Source organism: Cebus imitator, unplaced genomic scaffold (genome assembly GCF_001604975.1).
Source record: "Cebus imitator isolate Cc_AM_T3 unplaced genomic scaffold, Cebus_imitator-1.0 Scaffold7, whole genome shotgun sequence".
NCBI lineage: Eukaryota > Metazoa > Chordata > Mammalia > Primates > Cebidae > Cebus > Cebus imitator.
This window is the reverse complement of record NW_016107322.1, coordinates 13,070,684-13,089,236: the sequence shown is the minus strand read 5'-3', so window position 1 is coordinate 13,089,236 and position 18,553 is coordinate 13,070,684. Positions and strand designations below refer to the sequence as shown.

Genomic DNA, 18,553 nt, shown 5'->3' with positions numbered 1-18,553 from the left:
TCAGGAGGAGAGGCACTTGCTCCAGGCCTGCCATACAGCATATGCCCTTTCAGGCAGGGATGCCACCGCCTGGATCTTTGGTTCTTGTCATGGTCTGGCTGTTTTACTATGTACTGCTTCTGCTCTGTGACTGCGCTAGACATTCCTCCTACTATAAGCTACTATATGGTTATATAGTAGGACTTTATAAATTAGCAATAATAATGTGAGTATAGCTCCGACTACATGCAGGGTTATATAAAGGAAACAGCTGAGTCATATCACTATAAACTAAGATATTCTTTAGGCACTGATTGTGCCTGGGGTCTGGACAGTTCTTCCTCGGTGCCCATGGCGGGTGTTACCCACATATCAAGACGGGCCCGGGTGTGGGCCTCCTAGCCACCCCCTTAACCCCTGCTAAAAGATACCGGTGAAAAGTGTTCAGAGCCTGGTGTCCCCCGAGGTGTTGGTGTCCCATTGGGGTCAGGTAGAGGGAAAAATGTCTTTAATCCAGTTCCGGTTCTCCTCTATCGTACCTCCCACCAGCCCTATGATGGCCTTAAGGGCCTCCTGTTTAATTCTGCTTTTCTCTTCCATGGTAAACAGAATGAGAAGTAACTGCTGACAGTCACCCTAAGTGGGGCGGTGAGTCTGCAGAACGGACTCCAGTAGTCCTGTGAGTTCCTGAGGCTTTTCAGAGAACAGAGGGTGTTGAGCCTTCCAGTTGTATAAATCACTAGAAGAGAAGGGGATGTGGACAAAGAATGGGTGACCCCGGCTACTGCCTTCCACTGGGGGTGCCTCTCGGAGGGGAAGAACCCCGGGTGGGTGTGGGGCCCCGCTGTGGGTATGCAGTGGGGACAAGGGCTGGCTACCAGTGCTGTCTGGAAAGGGGTGCTGGGACCCCTGTACAGAGGGTCTAAAGTAAGGCGGAGGTAACTCTAGGTTCTCTGCTGGGGCGGGGAGAATGGCTGGTGTTGTAGGGGCCTTCTTTGGGCCGGCTAACATGACCTGAAGTCCAGCCTGTTTTATGCAGCGTTTCAGCCACGGAGGGGGTTGTTGGACTAAATCCAACCATTGGTCAATGTATGGAAACTGGTCAGGGTGTCCAGGAGTTCCTGAGATCACTTACCATACAGCCTGGGCAATTTTTGGGTCCTAGGTCCCAGTGTCAGGCTACCCCACTCCAAACAACGGCCACTCTAGTTCACACAATGTGCGAAGTTTTCCTGGTGTTAAATTTTCCCCATATTATCCTGAAAACCTCGCATTGAAACTGGCCGTCATGCATTGGAGGGGTGTGCAGGGCCAGGAGCTAGAGGACCCCATTTGGTTTTCCTTGGGCGCTTGGAACTAGTTTTAACTATGTTTTTTTGTTTGTTTGTTTTTAAGCCAATTCAGATGGAAAAGTTCTGCTGTAGAGAGAGCCAATTCTAAGCAAGAAAAATTATACTAAACATAAAGTCATATAGCCTTCAGCTTCAAAGTTTTCCTAAAAGTTCACCTTTTTTCTAATTTAAGACTAGCTCCCCCAAGGATTTGAACCAGCAACCTTACAGTAGCAGGCTCTACACCTTAACTACTATGCTATCAGGCCATTTTTTGCAGGGGAAGGCAGAAAGCTTTCTTAAGTTGTATTTTGTATGCAAATACTGTACCCTGAGGTGGTGTGGCCTGCCTGAAAGCTAGGCGGGGCTTGCGGCCGGCAGAGAAAAGTAAAAAAAATAACGCTTTTAGTGTCAGTTTAAAACTGAGCTCACAGCCTCTGGGCCTGCTGGGAGTTCCCCGCCCCTGAAGCTTTTGGTCACCTTGACACAGGGATCCTGAAAAGCATTAAATTCTTCTCTGCCTCTTCTCTCTGTCTCTCTCTTTTCTCTCTCTCTGTCTCTTTTCTTTTCTCTCTTCTCTGCTACTTTCTCTCTCTCTCCTCTCCTCTCTGTCTCCTCTCTCCTCTACTTTCTCTCTCTCTGTCTCCTTTCTCTCCTCTGTCTCCTTTCTCTCCTGTCTCCTCTGTCCTCCACTTTCTCTCTGTCTCCTCTCCTTTCTCTCCTCTCTGTCTCCTCTCTCCTCTACTTTCTCTCTGTTTCCTTTCTCTCCTCTGTCTCCTTTCTCTCCTGTCTCCTCTGTCCTCTCCTTTCTCTCTGTCTCCTCTCCTTTCTCTCTGTCTCCTCTCCTTTCTCTCCTCTCTGTCTCCTCTCTCCTCTACTTTCTCTCTCTCTGTCTCCTTTCTCTCCTGTCTCCTCTGTACTCTACTTTCTCTCTCTCTTCTCTGTCTCCTTTCTCTCTCTGTCTCCTTTCTCTCCTGTCTCCTCTGTCCTCTGCTTTCTCTCTCTCCTCTGTCTCCTTTCTCTCCTCTGTCTCCTTTCTCTCCTCTGTCTCCTTTCTCTCCTGTCTCCTCTGTCCTCTGCTTTCTCTCTCTTCTCTGTCTCCTTTCTCTCCTCTGTCTCCTTTCTCTCCTCTGTCCTCTGCTTTCTCTCTCTTCTCTGTCACCTTTCTCTCTCTGTCTCCTTTCTCTCCTCTTTGTCTCTTTCCTCTCCTCTACTTTCTCCTCTCTTCTCTGTCTCCTCCCTTTTCTCTGTCTTCTTTCTCCTTTCTTTTCTCTCTTCTCTGTCTACCTTCTCTCCTCTCTTCTCTGTCTCCTGTCTCCTCTGTGTCTCCTCTCTCCTCTCTTCTGTCTACTTTTTCTCAATAGTTACTCAGGTCTTGTGGCTTCTGTGGTATTTCCAATTTTGGCAGGCATGATACTCATGTTCTCCTTTCCCCAGCACTGGTTTTAAGAGTGCCTCTACAACTAGATCTTGTAGGGAAAGTATAATCAAATTAATGAGTCTGTCTCTGGTACAGGCCACGAGAACAGGTGGTAGGGGCCAACGGTAAGGACAGGATTCTCCTAAGAAGCCCCAAAAGGGCCGGTAGTAAGTCTTGTAAAGGTTTTGCCAATCGGTCTCTAAAACTGTGGCAGCCTACTTCCCAACGGTCGGCACGGTGCCAATATGCTGACCTGTGGTGAGTGTTTGGGCAACTTTTTTCTTGACAGAGAGACAATTACTCCCTTCTCACTCTAAACATGCGAAGAGGGCTGGTAGTTTCTTATTTAAGATTTAATTCCCTAAGACAGAAAAAAACTACACCCAAGTCGTCGGGGGCAGAATTTTCTCTCGGACATGAAAAAGATGAAGAATGAGTCCTCAAAGATAGAATAAGAACAAGAAAAGGAAGGAGAACAAATTACAATCAGAGATTACTACAAACAACTCTATGCACATAAACCAGTAAACCTGGAAGAAATGGTTAAATTTCTGGACACTTGCATCCTCCCAAGCCTAAACCAGGAAGAAGCTGAAACTCTGAATAGGCTAATGACAAGGGCTGAAGTTGAGGCAGCAATGAATAGCCTACCCACCAAAAAAAGCCCAGGTTCAGATGGGTTCATAGCTGGATTCTACCAGACATACAAAGAGGTACCATTCCTTCTGAAACTATTCCAAACAATCCAAAAAGATGGAATCCTTCCCAAATCATTTTATGAGACCAACATCATCCTAATAGCAAAGCCCAGCAGAGACTCAACAAGAAAAGAAAACTTCAGGCCACTATCCATGATGAACATACATCCAAAAATCTTCAATAAAATACTGGCAAACTGATTGCAATAGCACATCAAAAAGCTTATCCATCACGATCAAGTAGGCTTCATCCTGGGGATGCAAGGCTGGTTCAACATACGCAAGTCGATAAACGTTATTTACCACATAAACAGAACCAAAGACAAAAACCACATGATTATCTCAATAGATGCAGAGAAGGCCTTTGACAAAATTCAATAGCCCTTTATGCTAAAAGCTCTCAGTAAACTAGGTATAGACAGAATGTATCTCAAAATAATAAAAGCTATTTACGACAAACCCACAGCCAATATCATACTGAATGGGCAAAACCTAGAAGCATTCCCTTTGAAATCTGGCACGAGACAAGGATGCCCTCTCTCACCACTCCTATTCAATATAGTATTGGAAGTTCTAGCCAGAGCAATCAGGCAAGAAAAAGAAATAAAGGGTGTTCAATTAGGAAAGAAAGAAGTCAAATTGTCTCTATTTGCAGAAGACATGATTGTATATTTAGAAGACCCCATTGTCTCAGCCCAAAATCTCCTGAAACTGATAAGCAACTTCAGCAAAATCTCAGGATGCAAAATCAATGTGCAAAAATCACAAGCATTCCTATATACCAATAACAGACTTAAAGGGAGCCAAACCAAGAATCAACTGCCATTCACAATTGCTACAAAGACAATAAAATACCCAGGAATACAACTAACAAAAGATGTAAAGGACCTATTCAAGAAGAATGACAAACCACTGCTCAAAGAAATAAGAGAGGACACAAACAGATGGAGAAACATTCCATGCTTATGGTTAGGAAGAATCAATATCATGAAAATGGCCATACTGCCCAAAGTAATTTATAGATGCAATGCTATCCCCATCAAGCTACCAATGACCTTCTACACAGAAGTGGAAAAAACCACTTTAACCTTCATAAGGAACCAAAAGAGATCCTGCATAGCCAAGTCAATTCTAAGCAAAAAGAACAAAGCTGGAGGCATCACACTATCTGACTTCAAATTATACTACGGCTACAGTAATCAAAACAGCATGGTATTGGTACCAAAACAGAGATATAGACCAATGGAACAGAACAGAGGCCTTGGAGGCAACACAACACATCTACAACCATCTGATCTTTGACAAACCTCACAAAAACAAGCAATGGGGAAAGGATTCCCTGTTTAATAAACAGTGTTGGAAAAAGTGACTAGCCATGTGCACAAAGCAGAAACTGGACCCTTTCCTGACACCTTACACTAAAATTAACTCCAGATGGATTAAAGACTTAAACATAAGACCTAACACCATAAAAACCCTAGAAGAAAACCTAGGCAAAACCATTCAGGACATAGGCAAGGACTTCATGACTAAAACACCAAAAGCAATGGTAACAGAAACCAAAATAGACAAATGGGATCTAATTAAACTCCAGAGCTTACGCACAGCAAAAGAAACAATCATTAGAGTGAATCGGCAACCAATCGAAAAAAATTTTTGCAATCTACCCATCTGACAAAGGGCTGATATCCGGAATCTACAAAGAACTAAAACAGATTTACAAGAAAAAAACAAGCAAGCCCATTCAAAAGTGGGCAAAGGATATGAACAGACAGTTTTCAAAAGAAGACATATACGAGGCCAACAAACATGAAAAAATGCTCATCATCACTGCTCATTAGAGAAATGCAAATCAAAATTACACTGAGATACCATCTCACGCCAGTTAGAAGGGTGATCATTAAAATCTGGAGACAACAGATGCTGGAGAGGATGTGGAGAAATAGGAACACTTTTATACTGTTGGTGGGAGTGTAAATTAATTCAATCATTGTGGAAGACAGTCTGGCAATTCCTCAAGGACCTAGAAATAGAAATTCCATTTGACCCAGCAATCCCATTACTGGGTATATATCCAAAGGATTATACATTGTTCTATTATAAGGACACATGCACACAAATGTTCATTGCAGCACTGTTTACAATAGCAAAGACTTGGAACCAACCCAAATGCCCACTGATGATAGACTGGATAGGGAAAATGTAGCACATATACACCATGGAATACTATGCAGCCATAAAAAACGATGAGTTCGTGTCCTTTGTAGGGACATGGATGAACCCGGAAACCATCATTCTCAGCAAACTGACACAAGAACAGAGAATCAAACACCGCATGTTCTCACTCATAGGTGGTTGCTGTACAATGAGAACACATGGACACAAGGAGGGGAGCATCACACACTGGGGTCTGTCGAGGGGGATCTAGGGGAGGGACAGCAGGGGGTGGGGAGTTGGGGAGGGATAACATGGGGAGAAATGCCTCATATAGGTGATGGAGAGGAAGGCAGCAAACCACATTGCCATGTATGTACCTATGCAACATGGACACAAGGAAGGGAGCATCACACACTGGGGTCTGTCGAGGGGGATCTAGGGGAGGGACAGCAGGGGGTGGGGAGTTGGGGAGGGATAACATGAGGAGAAATGCCTCATATAGGTGATGGAGAGGAAGGCAGCAAACCACATTGCCATGTATGTACCTATGCAACAATCTTGCATGTTCTTCACATGTACCCCAAAACCTAAAATGCTATAAAATATATATTAAAAAAAAGAAAGAAAGTGAAACCATGGGTAAGTAAAATAACTTGACAAGGTTACAAATGATGAGGCACCAATTAGAATTTAGGCAGTCTGGATCCAGCATCTTTATTAACATCTAAGAACAATTTTCATTTTGCCAACCAGTTTTCTCATCCTTGCTAAATCAAGGTCCAGCGCTAATGAAGATCTTCCCTAATTCCTTTATTGTTTTAAGCATCCTTACTAGCTGAATTCCTTGGCTAAGCATTTGTATGGCATGTGCACTAGTGTCAGAAGTTTCTCAGCCCTACTGACCTTCTGTTATACTCATCCTGTGCATTTTTTTTTTTAATGAAATGGAGTTTCACCCTTGTTGCCCAGGATGGAGTGCAGTGGTGCAATCTTGGCTCACAGCATCCTCCACCTCCTGGGTTCAAGCAATTCTCCTTCCTCAGCCTCCTGAGTAGCCAGGATTACATGCAGGTGCCACCATACCGAGCTAAATTTTTTGTATTTTTAGTAGAGATGGGGTTTCTCCAGGTTGATCAGACTGGTCTCGAACTTCTGACCTCAGGTGATCCGCCTGTCTGGCCTCCCAGAGTGTTGGGTTTACAGGCGTGAGCCACTGTGCCTGGTCCATCCTGTGCATTTCTAACCCTAGCTTCATTAAAACATTTATACTTTGAGCCTACACACTCAGTCTGTTAAGCAATAAACAAAATAGTGCCACACAGCATTATTTGAGGTGTTCGATGTCCAGGCTCAGCTGGGCTCTCTCCATTGTTCAGGAATCTTCTTTTTTTAATCCTGCCTCACAGTGGCCATGCATAGCCACAGCCCAGACAGCCTCCAGTGCAATAAACAGTGAATGCAATAATATTTCAAATACCCAGCAATAAAGAAAGAAGAGTGTTATCATTAAGGGTCACAGGGGAGTGGAGCAAGATAGGAGAGGACAAGAAGTGAGACATGGGGAGGAGGGGAGGGAGAGGGTAAGAGAAAGGAAGAGGAGGACAGGGCTACTATCACCTATACTATGCCACTTGGTGGATTAGAAAAAGGTGCCTTCTCTTGGTTAGCACACATTTTTAAAATTTCATTTCATTTCATTTTTGAGACAGAGTCTCACTCTGTCACCCAGGGTGGAGTGCAGTGGTGCGATCTTGGCTCATTGCAACCTCCACCTCCCAGGTTCAAGCGATTCTCCTTCCTCAGCCTCCAGAGTAGCTGGGACTACAGGCACGTGCCGCCACATCTTGCTAATTTTTTTGTATATATGTATATATTTTTAGTAGAAAGGGAGTTTCACCATGTTGGCTAGGATGGTCTTGATCTCCTGACCGTCTTGGCCTCCCAAAGTGCTGGGATTACAGGTGTGAGCCACTTCCCCTTGAGTAGCAGGATGCACTTTTATGGGGAAATAACAACAGCCACAACAAAAACAAACAAACTCCTCTTCCTTAGAGTAGAGTGAATGCTTTCAATAGCTGGGTATACCTTACATAACATATGGCCTGTAAAACTGTAGTGGCCTTGTGTGAGGAGAGGATTTTTAAAGTTAGGAGAAATTTTAATGAAATCAGTCCTACAATTATAGTGTGTGTGTCTGTTCCTGTGTGTGTATGTGTGACATTCATATCAGTCTGGATGCAGGAATGGAGAAGGCAAACTGATTGATCTCAGACTGGGGTTTTATCATGTGAGTATGGCAAAATCACCAGAGGACAAGTTAGTTAATAGCACTGGTATTTCATGGGTAGTGGTATCTATGACGAATAGCAAAGAAAAACATGGCACACATGTTGATTAGCCATCCTTTTTCTTCCATAGAAAAAGAACCACCATTTTTTTCATATGTTGGACAGTAATGGAAGGTGGTCCCAACTCAAGCAGTGAATCACAATTAATTTAAGCTACTCATAGAAATTATATTACTCTATGCCACTGGTTTTAGGGTAGGCATGTGACCTAGTTGTGGCCAAAGAGACACAAGAAAGTTTGATAGTGACATCTGGGAAAAGTTTTCCTCTTGGCAAAGACACAGGAGAAATGCATTTTTCTTTACCTTTTATGTGGCCTTATGACAGAGCGATGAGTAGAGATGCAGCCATTTTATGACCGTAAGAGACAAACGAGGTTGAAAGCATATACGATGAAATGAAACAGCCATATAACCTGGGTCCTCCATCACACTTTAAAAGATAGTAGGGTTATTACTGATCACTCTCTCTTTTTCTGAAAGTTTTCCTTTTTCTTGTTAGAAAGTACATTCTCCTTCATCATCACTCTTTTTTCTTAAAAGTTACTTCTTTGTTCTTCCAGCTCTCTGATTTTCTTTTTTATCACTAATGATTTTCAACCAGGTGGAGACGTAATTATTATTATTTTTTTCTGAGACAGAGTCTCCCTCTATCACCAGGCTGGAGTACAGTGGTGTGATCCCAGCTCACTGCAACTTCCATTTTCCGGTTTCAAGTGACTCTCCTGCCTCAGCCTCCCTAGTAGCTGGGACTACTGGCATGCACCACCACGCCCAGCTAATTTTTTTGTATTTTTACTAGAGACGGGGTTTCACCATGTTGGCCAGGATAGTCTCGATCTCTTGACCTCGTGATTCACCCACCTTGGCCTCCCAAAGTGCTGGGATTACAGGTGTGAGCCACTGCGCCCGGTCGGGAATATGTAATTTTAAAAGGTGTATTTATATACTCTGGTTTCTCTTCAGTTGGTATAAATCTTTTGCCTTTTAAAAAGCATATTTAATATTATTTTATCCCTAAGAATCTTTTTAAAAATAGCTTTGAGACATAATTCACATACCATACAATTCACCCCTTTAAAGTGTACAATTAAATCGTTTTTAGTATATCCACAGGGCTGTGAAACCATAACCACAATCAATTTTAGAAAATGTGTATTATCTCAAGAAGAAATCTCATATCCACTTGCATTCATTCTTCATTTCCCCTGCCCTCCAGCCCCAGGAAGCTAAAAATCTACTTTCTTTCTCTGTAGATTTACATATTCTGAACATTACATATACATGGAATCATACAATATGTTGTCTTTTGTGAATGGCTTCTTTCACTTGGCATATTTTCAAGGTTCATCTGTGTTGTAGCACATTATCAATAACTCTTTGGATTTATAATGCAAACTACTGAAAAGCAAACATGTGACATGAGACTCAAATATCAAGGTTTCAAAATATTTATTGAGCATCTCCTATTTGCTACTCTTAGCTAGTAACTGCACATGGCTCCTTCTCTAATTGCTATCTTCATTCCTAAATGATCTATTAGGCACCAGAATTACGTTTCCAGCTGTCATATCCACTTGGGTATTCAGGAGCTGATACCTTGAACTCAGTTCTTCCTCTTCCAAGGACTTATTTTTGCTAGACAGAATTCCCCAGGCTCACAAGCTCAATCTTTAATTCTCTTTTCACTTTTCTATCCAATCAGTTACCAAATCTTATAAATTCTATTTCTCAAATATTTCTTCTGTTTTGGTGTTAAAATTGTTATGGGTTCGATTATATTTCTCCACAAAAAGATGCATTGAAGTCCAAACCTAACAGTACCTCAGAATATGATCTTATTTGGCAATGTAATAATTGCAGATATAATTAGTTAGATAAGGTCATACTGAAATAGGGTGTGTCCCTCATTCAATAAGGCTGGTGATCTTATAAAAACTATGTGAAGAGACAGAGACACAGGGAAAATGCCATGTGACGATGGAGGCAGAGATTGGAGTGACACATCTATAAGCCAAGAAATGCCAAAGATTGCTGGCCATCACCAGAAGCTAGGAGAAAGGCATGGAACAATTCACCTTGAGAGCCCCCAGGAATAACCAAACCTGTGGACACCTTGATTTTTAGCACCTAGAACTAGGGTAAAGTGACACATTTCTGTTGCTTAAAGTACCTAGCGTGTGGTACTTAATTGCTACAGCCCTAGGTAACTAATACAAACACTAAATGACTGCATAATAGTTTAGACATTCATTATATCATGCATCCCAAATCTTTATTTCATCATTTTCTCTACTAGCGCAGACTAAGCCATCATCATTTATTACAGCCCATTCCTGTCTCCCTTGTTTCCCACAAGAATGGCACCCCTACTGCCATTTTTGTATCCTTATAATTCATTTGCCACTGAGAATATTTTAATAACTAAACCATAGCATATCAATGTTCTGTTGAAAAGTCTCCAAGAGCATCACTTAAGGGACATTAAAGGGCCTATATAATCAAACAGCTGACTAGCTCTGGCACCACAATTCCTGCTACTCGTCATTACACACCAGGTACACTTTGTTTTTTTTTTTTTTTTAAAGACGAACTCACTTCTTCATTGCATAAACTCTGCCTGGAATGCTTTTCCTCTCATGGCTCATTTCTTCTTGTCATCACACTTCAGCTTAAATGTCACTTCTGAATGGCCTTTGTTGACTACCAGAACTAACACAGACTTATTTGCTCAGTTTTAATTATCGACAATGCACTTATCACTCTCTGGAATTGTTTTGTATTATTTTATGTGTTTCACAGGCAATTGTGTCTCCCCTCCCTCTTACCCCCAACAGAATATGAGCTGTATGACAACTGGGACTTGTCTTGTTTATCATTTATCTGCAGTACATAAGAAAATGGCTGGCACATGGGACTTCAATAAATATGCGCTCAATTATGAGCCGGCCAGGTAGGTACATACATGGAATAGGATCCTGCTCTGGGGGAGCTTAGGCTCTGAAGGGAAAGGTCAATAAGTAAGAGTAAAATGAACACATAAATTCTGTTAACTGTTGCATAGAAGAGATTGAAGTTATATAGAGGAATCTCTGAGGAATCTATGGCCAGCTTGGAACCTCCTGGCTTGGTGGCTCCATCTCTCTTAGTGTCCAATTCTGTATTTTTAAAAAGCAATTATTGAAACAGAAGCCAGTCAGTCACTGAAGAATCTATAATCAGAAGTTTCTCAGATATGATCTGACATTTATGCTGAGGCTGGAAAGAAAGCTGAGAAAAAATTAAGCAAGTAGAGTTCAGCAACACAGAGAACAGCAAGCAAATAATCTTAGAGGCTAATACACAAATAATTCACTGAGTTCCAGAAAAGTCAGTGTGACTACACCATAGTAAAACTGAAAAATGATGAGTAAAGTGGCTGGAAAGGCAGTCAGGGTCCAGATTATACAAGCCTTGACAGAGAATGGTAAGCTGTTTCTATTTTACCTTAAGTGAAATAGAATACCATTTAAGTTGCTAAATGACATCATTTGATTTACTCAGTGTAGAGTCTAGCTATTCAGTGCCCCCGACCACCAGCATCAGAATCACTTCTGAGCTTGTTAAAAATGCAATCTGAAGCACCACTCCAGAACTGAATTAAAATTTCCAGATGATTTATATGCACATTTAAGTGTGAGAAACACTGGTACAGAGAATGGAGTAGAGGCGAGAAAGAGTAGAAGAGGGGAAGTCCATTAGGGAGCTACATTATGGTCCAGGTGAAGGAAGACAGTGGCCTGCCTAAGAGTGATAGCAGGAAGGATGAGAAGACTGATTTTAGGCAATGTTTTGAAGATAGTTGGTTTAGGTATCTTAGCTAGTGAAATGGAGATCTCAGTAGTCAGGCAGTGATATAAGCCCGGGTTTCTGAAAAAAGTTTAGGCTTGGAGATATAGATCTGTGGGTCTGTTAATATGTGTCCTTTTTTTTTTTTTTTTTCTTTTTTAGTGCTTTATATTTTACGAAGGTCTGCATCTTCTTTGTGATCCTTATGGAAAAGAAGGCACGCCTTAAGATCATTCACGTCCTCTACTTTTTCACATTGAGGTTTGTCTATATATCTACCTATCTTTCAAGTGTATTAAACCTCTTATAATAAAACTTTCCTTTGAAATATTTTAAAATGCAAGGCCCAAGGCTGTCTAATATTGTTTCTCCTGCATATCCCCTAGGATCGTCTACTCTTAGGTTTTAAAGAGAAAAATATCCTCGATCCTCTTCAGTTTCTAACTGTAAAGCAGCTTGGAACCTCCTGGGTTGGTGGGTCTAAATCTCTTGGTGTTCAATTCTGCATTTTTAAAGAGCAATTATTGAAAAAGAAGCCCGTCAGTTAATGGCAATAAAAGAGGAGAATTCCAAGTGGGAACTTCCCAAGCCAAGTGGAAGAGAGGTTTTTGCCTTGTCACTGTTAGTAAGTGGCAGAGGGGAATTCCAATTCAGTGATACCATTTGTGTAATCAAAGACAGTTCAATCGTTGAAAAGCTTGTAACAATTTTAAACCGCAGGTAAATGTCTTTTCCTTTATGGCCTTATGGAGAATGAGAAAAGTTCTTGCCATGGTTATATTTCTCGGCTGCTGGTAACGTAGAGGAGAATACCAGAACAGCAGAATTCCAGTGGTATTTCAGGATTCTGTGTCTTGGTTAATTTTAAATTCATGTGACCTGGCAAACTTTGGAGAGCCCTAGTTACAAGTGATATTAGCATTTTCAGCAGTTTTACTCTAGCTACACTTGACTGCTCCCCTCTCTGTGAATTTACGTTATCTGTTTGAAATACTGCCCCTCAAAAGTCTCAGAACTTTGAGAAATAAGGTCCCTTCCTAAAAACCCCAGGTATCCAATTTGAAGGGGGCGCTGTCAGTGGGTATTTAAGCGGGTGCTTAAAGAGAGAAAAGCGGAATCCATTCTGGAGCCAAGAGCAGGTCAGGGTGCGGAAGGCCAAGGCTGAGCGAGGTCAGCTTGGGACCCACCTCCTAGAATGACCTCGGCCGCCGGGGAAACCCGTTAAGGGGAGGAAAGGGCAGATCCCTGCGGCCTCCAGGTGCCAGCCGCGTGAGTGGGCGGAGAGGCCTCGGTGCCTCCTACCGGCTCGGGACGTGCGTCCAGGCATCACCCCAGGTCCCGCTCCTCCCCGCTGGCGGGGGGAGAAAGGGCAGGAGGCCTTCCTCCCGGGCTATAAAGGGCCCCGGACCGCCGCGGTTCGCCTCAACACGCCTAGGCGCCCTCCAGCTCCGCCCTCGCCGCTTCGTCCCCGCTCGACCTCCGCTCAGTGCCGGCTCGGGCCCCGCTCGACCCTCTCGGGCCTCGGCTATTCGTACTGCGGCGGAAGATGGCGGCACCGGTGACTTCCGCGGCTCTTGCTGAGGGCTCCGAGGCGGCGCTGAAGGCCGCCCTAGCAGACGTGCCCGAACTAGCCAGACTCCTGGAGATCGACCCGTACCTGAAGCCCTACGCCGTGGACTTCCAGCGCAGGTACCGCCCGACTCCCACCATCCCCGCTTAGGTGGGCAGCCCGCCTCCCAGGAGCCGACTCGGGACGGTGGCCGCCCCTCGGCCCTCGCGTGCCAACTCCGCCCCCGACGGGGAGGAACTTGGGTGGGCGGGACTCGGGGAGACTCGGAGGACCGTGTTCTGGGGCTTTCAAAGCTGCGGGTTGGCAGTTCCGGGCTGCGAGCTGGCGCAGAAGAAACTTCCTTCCTCATCCCCTTTCCCCTCTGTTCTAATCGGCGGTCTTGCGCCATAGGGTACGTGCTTAGGCTCCCGTGCTTAGGCTCCCGCACTCGCGCCCCGCAGGGCTGCTGGGGAGTGACTCAACGCCACTGCAGGTTTTCTGACTTTGGCGCGCAGCCCCGTGGGCCCGGGGATGAGCGTGGGCAGAACTCCCGGCAACGTAATTAGGCATTTAAAACTTTCTAGCTTACTTCAGAGCAAATATTGTGATTTGATATCTAAGAGGATTCCTTCAGGCAGGCACTATATCCTACCTTTTGTTCTTTCCTCGCCAATATTCCTCTTTTAGGGGATGATTATACCTACATTGATCAATTTTTTTTTTTTCTTTCCTTGGACCAACATTGATGAGTTAGGTGCACATCAACATTTGTCCGTGTTTCACTTTGCCATCTTGAGGAGGGAGAAAGGTCAGGAAAGCAAAACTGCAGGCCAATGTCGTTTAAGCTTGTCTTCACCATTGTGTACCATACCAGTTTAGTTACTGTCTAGGCTAATGATTTTACTAATAAGTTCCACTAAAAAGTTCCAGTTCTTTTTTTTCCCCCTAAGTAAAAGAGCTACTATACTAGATATAATAGTTGTACTTGGGAGGTTACGCCATTGTGATTTGCTAGTTTCTCTGCTTTTAGGAGGGACACTGCAGATTGAAAATACGTCCTGCAGCAGAATATACATGGCCAATTTTCGAGCCATGGAAAACATCCAGCTAGCTAACTGGTATGAAGCAACGTTGAGAGTAATGAAAATGGGTTGATTTGGAGTTTGAAAAAAGCCCAGCAATTTGTGTCCTAGCATTTTCAGGTATTAAATGTATTCAAATCATCAAGTGTTTATTGAGGAACTCCTATAAATAAAACACTGTTCTAGCAATTGTGAGGGATATGAAGTTGCATTCTTGAGCTTGTATATAGTAATGAATGAGCCCTCTGTAAAATAATCACTTTGCACTGTCCCTCACTTATGCAGATGTTTATGCTTTTATGTAAACCATTTGGCGAGCAGCCTTGCAAAATTGTTTTCAGAATTTACAGTATATGCTTCCAAAGAAACTTAGTACACAGTCGTCATAGGTTTAAGGTTGGATTTGATTTAGAAATAGTCAAAAAAATTTAGAGCAAAAGATAGTCATTAAAGATAGTGGTCATTTTTTTTTTTTTTTTATGTTTGTAACCGTGACATTAATTTACTTGTGTGTTTTGTAAAATGACACTTAAGGTGTTTATTAAAGAAGAGTTGTGGAAATGTTTTATCTACACCCCTTTCCTTCTTTTTAAAATGATAGATGAACATTCTTTATTAAGTCTTTCTTTCATGTACTTTATTTCCAACTCCATTGGGATTGAAGCATTTATAATCTTCTTTCATGGTTTGCCAAAACTAATGGGGACAAAGGCCAAGATAAAGATGGAAAGAGAATCCACTGTGCTTGGTGAAAAGTCTCATCAAATAGGCCCTCATGCCTCACTCTGACCTGATTCTACTTTTGTCCTTGGTTCTGAGTAATGGCCATTTGCTATTGCCATGTGTGCTATGGCCAATGCACACATATTCCATTTAGGAATATCAAATAGTAATTTGGCCTTTGTTAGCAGTAACTTTTATTGTTAACACTTGAAGAATAAAACATTTTTCCTTCATACAGTCTGGTCTTGATTCCTTGCCCAATTTTTCATTTATTTCTAATAACCCCTTTGGACTTTGAGTCTTTGGCCTAACACAAATACAGAACCAGTCAAATAGTTAGATGCAAAGTATGACTACTAAGGAATGAAGAAAATTTGAGGTACAAACAACAATATATAATTAAGATGATGAAGAAGGAAATTTCTCTTTGATGGACTGTTTTACCCTTCCCCAACAGATGTCTTCTCATTTGAAATTGTTTTGGGTGTTCCCTTAGGATGTTTTAGATATTTCTTCTCTTTACCTTGGCCTTTTCCCCTTCTGTATCAGTCTGTTTTCATGCTGCTGGTAAAGACATCCCTGAGACTGGACAATTTACAAAAGAAAGAGGTTTATTGGACTTACAGTTCCAAGTGGTAGGGGATGCCTCACAATCATGGCAAAAGGTAAAAGTCATGTCTCACATGGTGGCAGACAAGAGAAGAGAGCTTGTGCAGGGAAACTCCACTTTTTAAAACCATTAGACCTTCACTATCATGAGAACAGCATGGAAAATACCTGCCCCTATGATTCAGTTACCTCCCATCAGGTCCCTCCCACAATATGTGGGAATTCAAGATGAGATTTGAGTGGGAACGCAGCCAAACCATATCACCTTCATTAGTTGTTCTTTTCACCTTCTGTACCTGTGAGAATATTGAATCAAGTATAAAAGATTACTGAGTTACTCTGCTATAAAATAAAAATTAGTGCATTATTAGCTTGACTAACCACCTTCATGTTGTCTCATTGATTACATCCCGAAATAGCATTTTCCACTTGATTTTTCTGCTCTTTATTATTTAGTTTTTTACTTGTTCCACTGCAATTACTTGTCATAATTCCAAAATGTCAGTGCTTTAAAACAACATTTAATTGTCTCCATATTACATGTCAGGATGAGTCAGCTAGAGAGGGCTCTCCTCATGGCATTCACTCAAAAATGTAGGCTTATGAAGGATTTGTTTTGAAGCATGCTTCTGTAGAAGTAGTGGCAGGGTATAGAGAAGCATGTTGAACTATGCACTGATTCTTAACAGCTTTTGCCTAGCAGTGAGTCCATTCTGCTGATGTTACATTGGCTAGTGCACATCAGCTTACCATATGGGTCAAACAGAATTGGCAGTGAACACTGTCGGAACAACACAATTTTAATAAGAGAGCTTTTACCCTCTGTTTAACATTTATACCTCACTTTCAGATATGATGTTTAATATAATCCTCATAACAAAACCATGAGGTAGACAGGATGAAGAAACAAAGTGACTGGCTTGAGCATACATGGCTTAAGTAAGTGTTGCAACTGTGATTAAACTTTCTTTACTAAAACTGTTCTCAACAAGTTCACAAACAACTTCATGACAGTTTAGGGATACCTCTTTCTTTATCTCTAGCATTGAACATGTTGGACTATTTCTTGGCTCTTTGAAGCCACGATCTTGCTTTTCTTCCATTTTCTCAGCTTCTTTTTGACCATTTAATGTAAGAGACTTTCAGGGCTGTTTCCTGGGATCCTTTATGTATGTCTACTGTATATTTTCTCCCTAGGCATTCTCATCCATCCCATGGATTCCATCTGTCTACTGAGGCTCTGTCTCCACTCTAGATCTTTCTCCTTATCTTGGATGTATTTATAGCTTCATTTTGATGTTTTATAAATAAAAATCTCAACATGTATAAAACTGAACTTACAGATTTTCTTTCAAACATATTTGTCCATTTCTACCCAACTGCAGTGTCTGGAATCTTTCCCTACCAGCTGCTCAAACCTAGAACTTAATGAGTTATTTCTAATTATTCCCCTCTCCTTCCTTCCTTATACCTCTGAGTCTAGTCAGTTGTAGTCCCTAACTCTTAAATATGTACCATGCTGCCTTCCTACTGCTGCCATCCTAGTTCAGGATGCTAGCATGTCTAGTATGGTTTACAGAAACAGCCTCATAGCTGTTGTTCTTTTTTCAGATCTTCACCCCACTCTAATTTCTCCACTCCTCTCCATTCAAAAACAGAGTGAGTAGAATGGAGATGGTTAGAAATAAAATAATTTTCACATTGGTATCCAATTTGAATTAGAAAGTTTAGTTTGGATTTGGTGCGTTAGCAACCACCTTAAGAAATTTAAAAAACAATTGTATTGATTGTATTGAGGTAAAATAAACATATGTAATTCACCATCCTTATCATTTTTAACCACAGTTCAGTGGCAATAAATACATTTATATAAATTTTCCTCTTTCATCTCCCATCCTCACTCTCCTCGGCCTCTGGTAACTTTCAATCTACTTTGTCTTCCTGAGAAACACCTTTTTAGCTTCTGCATATGAGAGACAACATGTGATATTTGCCTTTCTGTACTTGGCTTATCTCACTTACCAACCATGTTGCTGCAATGAAACGATTTCATTATTTTTATGGTTGAATAATATTTTATTGTGTAAATATACTGTATTTTCTTTATCCATTCATCCGTTGATAAGCACTTAGGTTAATTCTGTATTTTGGCTATTGTGAATAGGGCTGCAATAAACATAGGAGTGCAGATATCGTTTCAACATGCTGAGTTTATTTCTTTGGGATGTATACCCAGTAGTGGCATTGGTGGATCGTATCATGGTTCTATATTTTGTTATTTGAGGAACCTGTATACTGTTTTCTTTTCCTATAGTGGTTGTGGTAATTTACATTCCCACCAATAGTGTATGAGCATTCCTCTTTCTGCACATCCTAACCAGCATCTGTTTCTGCCTATCTTTTTGATACAAGCCATTTCAACTGTGGTAAGATTATATTGCATTGTGGCTTTTGATTTGCATTTCTGTGATGATTAGTGATATTGAGCATTTTTTCTTACACCTGTTGATGATTTATATGTTTTCTTTTGAGAAATATCTGTTCAGATCTTTTGCTCATTTTAAAATCAGATTATTTGTGTTTTTTGCTATCGGGTTGTTTGAGTTCTTCATACATTCTGGTTATTAACCTCTTAGCTGATAGTTTGCAGATATTTTCTCCTATTCTGTGGGTTGCCTGTTCACTTTGTTGACTGTTTCCTTTGTGCAGAAGCTTTTTAGCTTGATTTGTACTCTCATGTCTATAAGGTCTTACACAAGAGATATTTGTGTAAGTGAGATATTAGGGGTCTCGTTTCATTCTTCTGCATATAGTTGTCCAGTTTTCCCAG

General features: G+C 41.8%; 2 protein-coding genes across 2 annotated transcripts in view; one reads left to right on the top strand and one right to left on the bottom strand.

Moving 5' to 3' along the window:
* Positions 1-1,721: 1,721 nt before the first annotated feature.
* On the bottom strand, positions 1,722-2,731 carry LOC119472937 (RNA-binding protein 25-like). Its single transcript, XM_037742656.1, is given in 3 exon segments — positions 1,722-2,022; positions 2,231-2,500; positions 2,679-2,731. Coding segments are annotated over 3 exon segments (624 nt in total).
* A 9,918-nt stretch (positions 2,732-12,649) lies between these two features.
* Positions 12,650-18,553, top strand: part of GBE1 (1,4-alpha-glucan branching enzyme 1) — a 265,023-nt gene continuing 259,119 nt past the window's right edge. The window contains exon 1 of the mRNA XM_017540010.2: positions 12,650-13,449. Coding sequence (XP_017395499.1) covers positions 13,307-13,449 — 143 coding nt within the window. The 5' untranslated portion in view covers positions 12,650-13,306. The remainder of the gene's footprint in view (positions 13,450-18,553) is intronic.